This window comes from Nanorana parkeri, unplaced genomic scaffold, assembly GCF_000935625.1.
Source record: "Nanorana parkeri isolate BGI_ZX_2015 unplaced genomic scaffold, ASM93562v1 scaffold2105, whole genome shotgun sequence".
NCBI lineage: Eukaryota > Metazoa > Chordata > Amphibia > Anura > Dicroglossidae > Nanorana > Nanorana parkeri.
The window spans coordinates 161,222-168,390 of NW_017308373.1; the positions used below are offsets into that span (position 1 = coordinate 161,222).

Consider the following 7,169-nt stretch of genomic DNA (forward strand, 5'->3'; position numbering starts at 1 on the left):
TAAAAATCAACTCACTTGTTTTATATACACGTTTAACTAAGAAAAGACCAAACACCTTGATATGGGGATATGGCAGGGGGTTGCCGTGCACTTGGAGTGCGGGTGTGGAGTATTTCGGGTGCTTAGTGTTTTTACATTTATTTATTTTTCATAGGATGCAGTGAGGTGATGTGAATAAAAGGCAGCTCCTGAACGGAATGTCAGCAACAACTGCCTGTTCTGCTGTAATCACCCCAAGCTAAAAGTTATAATCTAAAAAATAGAAAAATACACCAATTAATAAAAATATAAGTAATACAAGTATCTAAGGTGTTTACAATTGAAGAGCTAGCCAAAATAATGTACCCCAGCACTGCAATTTACAAAAATCAAGCATAATCAAGTAGATTTAAACCCAACCACTAAAATGTCATATATATATATAATTTTTTTAATCGCTAGCTTTCATCCATGGGTTAATGCTCTGCCTCTGTCTCCCACAATCTCCTGCCTGTAAATCACCCTGCCAAAGGCTCTCCCAAAGGAAACTATAAGCTTCTGTCTTGATGCATATTGCCCAGGCATATTCCACCTTTGTCACATTTAAGTGAAAATGAAAGTTCTACTCTATTGAAAGCCACCACGCCTTCCCCCGCCAAATCATTTACAAAGGTGATTTAAAAATTAAGCTGCTGCTTAAAAAAAAGGAGAAAAAATACTTACCTCAGTCCGACTTCTGATACTTTCAGGTGGGCGGATGACATTACCTTGCCTCACCACTGCATCCTAGGATAGCTCACAATACTGTGAGAATGCACATTCTACGTGTGTATTCTTGTGAAATTCTGAATGCCCAGCTATTCCAGGAGACAGCAGTAATGCACAGTGATGTCACCCACGCCCCCCAAAAGTGTCAGAAGCTGGGACCACGGTATTTATTTTTTAAAATAAAAGCTTTGTTTATAAATAGCTTTTGCAGGGAATTTGATTTTAGGAGATGTGGAGCCTTCAGTTGAGCAGACCTTCCATTCAAATTTAAAAAAAGAAGGCCGGTGAAAAAAGAATGACACCCCCCAAGATTTAGGGCTTGTTCACACCAAGCGTGTTCCAGGAGCAGATCAGAGCAGTTACAGACCGGATCAAAACTGCGTCCAATATATTCCAATGGTATTTTGGGCTCTAGTTCACACTGCAGCGTTCAGTTCCAGAGCATGTAAAAAAACTGCAGCAAGCCCTATTTTACCTGCTCTGGAACGCATGCAAACACACCAGAAATGCATGCAAACGCCCTGGAATGCACTGAAAGCCCATTTTAAACAAGAAAAAAACTCCCAAGAACACATCAAAAATGCGGCAAAACACACTGCACTGCGTGTGCAGAAACTCGTGCAAATCTGGTCTGCATTTGGTGTGAACAAGCCCTTAGTAAATATGACCTGTGAAAAACACACGCAGCCTGTTATCACTGTAGTGTATGTAGCCAGCAAGAGAATGCAGGATATCAGCAGCATTGAAATGTAACAAAGAATGAAAAATGTAAAAACCTCCCCTCCCCAGCTCCATATCCTCCAGATACACAGCGTTTTGCTACCTACATGACATTCAGTAAGGGTTTACATCTACTCTACCAGACCTGCCAGTGCCTTCAAGCCCTCCACTAAACTTTACCTATTTTCAGCAACCCTTCTTATGCTTTTCCTATCACAGCTAAAGCACATTGTCTATATGGCTATGGGAACCCATTGTTTTATAGTGAGGGACTGGCTTATCTAAAAGTCTCCTTATTAGCCATTGTAAGTCAACGGAATGTTCTGGTAGCTCACTGGAATTCTCCTTATGGCCCAACACAGCATGAGTTTGTTTCTTGCTTTCAGTAACCAGGCAATCTTTGTCCATGGCTGATGCTGGGTTAATTCTTTTAGAAAGGTTTCAATGTTCCTGACTGGGTCTAAGCTTCACTCCCAAAGCTAGGCCACATCCACCAACCCAGGGGTGGACAATGCTGGGGTGCATTTGTCCCCCTGAGCCAGTACTAATAAGGTATATTGGGCTGTTGGCTCTTTTCTAGCAGAGTGAAACCTGCTTGCAACTGCAGCACAGAATCTTGCCTTGCTATTGAAGGTTATAGCAGGAACTTTGTGGTTTTTATTCTTTAAGGAAAACTGACATGCGAGAAATACTAATGCTGCCATTGCTGACCTCTCCTTTTAAATATACTAATTGCCTATTATGATCAATTAAAGGCTGCAACACTGAGTCACTGTTTCAGAAGTTCTAAGCTGAATTTGATTTAACTCTGTTGTTACTCTATGTCACTAACTTACAAAGCAAGCAAGCAATGGAAACTAGAGTTTCCAAAAAAAGATCAGTGATGGCAGCCTATGTAGTCTTCTTCAAATAGGACATTTAGATACTAAATGTAAAATAAATGTATTACAGATTCACTTTAATGTAATAATAACCTTAGTTTTGTGATAATACAACTCTCCAGCATGTACAGTCTTGAAACAACATGTATAAAAGGTGGAAATTATGTTTATTTCACTATAATTCATCTTTAATTCAATAAATGTACAATTTACTGAAAAACTGGTTTTAAATTTATTTTACTGAGCCCATCACTATACATTATCATAAAAATGTAGATATTGGCTAAAAAAGCAAATTAAGTCCAGGCATTCCAAAATAAGCTGTATGGAAAAGCAGTTCCCTGACCTTTCCATAAATGCACTTATAAAACAAGATAAATTTAAAAAATCTGATATCCTTTGGACTTCAGTAAAGATACAAATTAGGAAGCTTTGTTGTTATTACAGTAATGTTCTGCAGCTTTCTTTTCCCTAATGACTTCCAGATGGAGTCTGGTTTTGCAGGAGTGGCTGCATGAAAAGTCCAACTGTTCCCACAACACAAACAATGATAAATATCCATAGAAAGAGTCTGTCCACAACCATGGCAACATACTTCCAATCTTCAATTATCTAGAAGAAACATAAAAACAAGAGTTACATTTACCAAACAATCCTGGAAAAATGTATCAGTTTTAGCTATGGCGTTTGTATTTACAGAGGTTGTTTTGTATATATTTTTTTATTTATTATTATTAGGATTAAAAGATAAAACATTTTTTGTAGACAGCTAAAAGTAAAGCATTGTATATTTATGGGTCTATTCACTAAGCTGCTGTAGGCAGCCAAGTGAATGACCGACCTGAAGCGAAGTGAGCTGAACGCTGTTCGGCTATTCACTTCAGGCTAGTACGGCTGAAATCAGCCGTACATCTGGTGGCTTCGGGTCGGCCAAACATGCTCAGCATGTTCGGCCGAACCTCCGGCAGGCTAATCGCTGCCAGTCGGTCTATTCTTATAGATGCCGAACAGCAGTGAGTGAATAGCCTAATGCTGCTGAGCGGCATTCGGCTCGGCTGTTCTGCTCGGTCCCTCTGTGGTACCGAGCAGAACAGAAAAATTGTTTAAAAAGTAGAAATAAATAAATAGAAAAAGATTGTGCGGAGCTAGCAGTGACAGCTAGCTCCGCCCAACTGTTTTCTATTGGCCAGCGGTTCTGCTGCCGTCAAAAAAAGAAAGGAAAAAAAAACTCTCCCGGGTGCTCCGGGAGTCTTCCGCTCCTGACCGCCAAGGAGAGAAACACTGCTGTTTCTTTTTTTTTTCTTTATTCTGACTGAGCCGTGTCAGAATAGAAAAAAATAAATAAAACATTTTTGGCCATAGGAATGCATTGCTAGATTCCTATTGGCTATTTCAATTTGCAATAGCCAATAGCAAACTAGCTATTGTACCCGCACTCTGCTGCTGTCAATCAGTAGTGGTGGACCTGATGGAGAACCGCAGCAGAGGACGGGTGCAATGCTAGTTTGCTATTGTCTATTGCAAATTGAAATAACCAATAGTAATCTAGCAATGCATTCCTATGGCCAAAATTTAATTTTAATTTTTTTCTATTCTGACACGGCTCCGTGTCAGAATAAAGAAAAAAAAAGAAAAAGCAGGGTTTCTCTCCTAGCGGGAGCGGGAGACTCCCGAAGCACCCGGGAGAGTTTGCTGTCTGCAGATCAGTGTCTGGTTAGCTGGTTACCACGGACGCTGATTTCTCTGCAAGTGGCCGGAGCCAGCCGCCCAGCTGTCAGAAGCAGGCTGTCGGCCGGCCAATGGCCGGCCGCTCGGCCAGCTTCGGCTTTCAGCGCTGCTCAGCCGAGCCGAGGCATATGCGTTCGGCTCGAGTGAGCCGCTCGGCTAAGTTCGGGAGCTGTACGGGCTATAGTGAATAGCCCTACAGCAGCCTTTCGGTTCTACTGAACTGAAGGGGTCCTGGGGCCGAAGCTAGCTAAAGGATGGGCCGAAGCTACAGCTAGATCCTTCGGCTGCTTCGTGAATAGACCCCTTAGTATTTTCATTTCCAGTCAGGTAGCGGAACTCTCCGTCCCTTTTTACATGTGCCTGTTTAGTCTAATGTGCATCTCTTGGAAATGTTTACTGAGCTCAGTAGATCAAGCTCCACTTCTCTTTAATAATTGGAAGTGTGGAGTAATCCATAGCAACCAATAAGCATTCAATTTCACTGTTCTAATTGCTCTATATTGATCAATATTACACACTCATATCTTTATTGATCTGTGTACCTCCTGAATAAATAAGCCCCATTACGTACATAATAATTAAAGTTGTTTTAAAATGACGTAAACAAGTTATAAAACCAGGGTCAGTGACTCAAAGTATTAAGCCACTGGGTTAGCATAACCTCCAGGTTAACAGAATTTTCAGATGGTGGTTGAAAATGTTGGTGTCCCTGTTTCTCTCATGGCAGGTGTACTTTCACTATCATACTGTAAAAAAATCTGTCAGCATTAACCATTCCAAGATACAGTATAATACACATACAAAGACATAAACACAATTACTGCAACAATTTGCTAGGCTTCAGTCAATCAGGAAGAGTGCTATCTAAAAGACAGATGTTACTTTGCATTCATATCAAGAACATCTAAGTACATCTAAGTACAAAGCATTCAAGAAAAGTACATATGTGTCATTCTATAGATTCTCCTAAAATGAAGTCATTATTGGCCATATTTATCACAATTTTCAAACCTATGAGGCCATTTGCTAAAGGTCATGTTTTATACATACTCAGAAAAAGTTGGTCCACCTCGATGATTAAAAGAGAACTAAAGCCAAACCTTGTTTTTGGCTTTAGTTCTCTTTTGGGTCCCAGGAGTATTTTTACTAATGTATTCCTGTGACCCAAAGTCAGCATCTAGTGGGCTACTGCTCGTTATATGTTGACAGTGCACTGTGTACACTGATGAATGTTTAAAGCCCCTCAAAAGGAATACACCTATTTCACCATGTTAATCAATAAAGAGCAAGGCATTGATTTGTAAAAAGCAAATCTGCAACTGGGTCTGATTCATCAAGCTGTAATAACACTTATTCAGTGCTAAAAGTGGCCTGTCAAGTGATATTATTATATGTGATAAATACGTTTCAGGTGTTATTATTGCCCAGAGCTTTTCCCATGCAAACTTATAATCTAGATCACAAATCACCAAACTATGGAACAATGTTCCCTCCTGCATCCAGCTGACAAGCCCTGAGAGGCATAATTATCAGTATTTTGTTAAGCATAATATGTATAGTATATTTTGAGGGGAGGTGAGGATAGGGAGGGTTGTGCTGGAATATACTCAACTGGAGAATGAGGACTGGGAGGGTTGTGGTGCCTTCATGTCAGTCCTGGTGAGGTTGAAAATTGTACAAACAGTACAAACAGTGCCTGTGTCAATGGCCTTTTGTTCATGTCAGACCTACCTCTCTCCCCATAAAAGTCAATGTGGATGCAAAAGCAGCTTGAAGACGTTTGATGCGGCTTAGAATGAAATCAAAGACGGGTCAGAAGGAGGTCAACTGCAGGTGCATCTCAAATTCCCCTATGAATGATCTTATAAGCATGTTAAGCTGATCTCAAATGCATGCTGCATTTGCCCATTGATACAAGCCCTAAAGCTCCTGAAGGTATTTTATCATGGGGAAGTTTGGAGGGGGAATGCATTGTTGGTAGTGCCAAACACACCACTCATTATTCATTTAAAGTTAAAATCAATTGTAACTGTTAGGGACATTATTACTTGTTTCTGCCTACATTAACAAGCATGTGAAAACTCCCATGTGAATAATGAATCATGAGACAGTTTACCTAGAGGTAATGCCGTGTGAGATATACCAATGACATGCAGCTGCTGCAAGTACTTTATTAAATCAAGTCCATAAGAGAAACTCCAGGACGGAAATTTAATTGTTTGTTGGTCCACCAATGATCCTAGGTGAAAATCAAAGCCTGCACATTTTACTAGAATTAGGGTGCATTGTCCCCTGAACATTTCTGACATAAAAGACACAAGGAACCCAGGCTGCCTGCATAGTTAATCTACTTTTTAGTGCCACTGATTCTAGCTACCTAGTTCTGAAAAACCCTGGATGATTTCAGCTACAGTGGGCAAAAATCACGTTTATGGGCAGAAGGTGATACTTTCAGATGTGCCGGCAGGCTGGAAAATAAACAGCAATTGTGCTTTTTGGAACAAATATAATTCCTTCATTCTTGATGAGCTAGGCAGCTCCCAACTCCACAGCATAAACATGCACGCTCAACTGAGGAAAGCTTGCATACTGATATCACAGTGGGCTGAAAGCCAGATTTTAGGGCAGCTGGATCATGCATACATATCTGAAAGCCCTCTAGAGGTTATGGCCCTAATCTTATAATCTGTGATAAAGCAAAGGAATGATCCAGAATAATAGGATTCTGATTGTATAACCTCTGTTTAATCTTTCTTAGATTATTCAACAACTAGGGCTTATCTCAATTTTAGTTATATAGAATTGTAAATGCTCTTGCACTACATAATTATTGGTATATATATCTATCTATATCTATCTATAAAGATATAGATAGATATAGATAGATATAGATAGATAGATAGATACTCAATTTTAGTTATATAGAATTGTAAATGCTCTTGCACTACATAATTATTGGTATATATATCTATCTATATCTATCTATAAAGATATAGATAGATATAGATAGATATAGATAGATAGATAGATAGATAGATAGATAGATAGATAGATAGATACTGTATATAATAATAATAATAATTTAAAAAAACC

At 39.5% G+C, this 7,169-nt stretch overlaps 1 protein-coding gene across 1 annotated transcript in view; it reads right to left on the reverse strand.

Moving 5' to 3' along the window:
• Window positions 1–2,792: 2,792 nt before the first annotated feature.
• Window positions 2,793–7,169, reverse strand: part of CHRNB4 (cholinergic receptor nicotinic beta 4 subunit) — a gene marked incomplete at its 5' end in the record, with an annotated part of 38,128 nt that continues 33,751 nt past the window's right edge. The window contains one exon of the mRNA XM_018572684.1: window positions 2,793–2,960. Coding sequence (XP_018428186.1) covers window positions 2,820–2,960 — 141 coding nt within the window. The remainder of the gene's footprint in view (window positions 2,961–7,169) is intronic.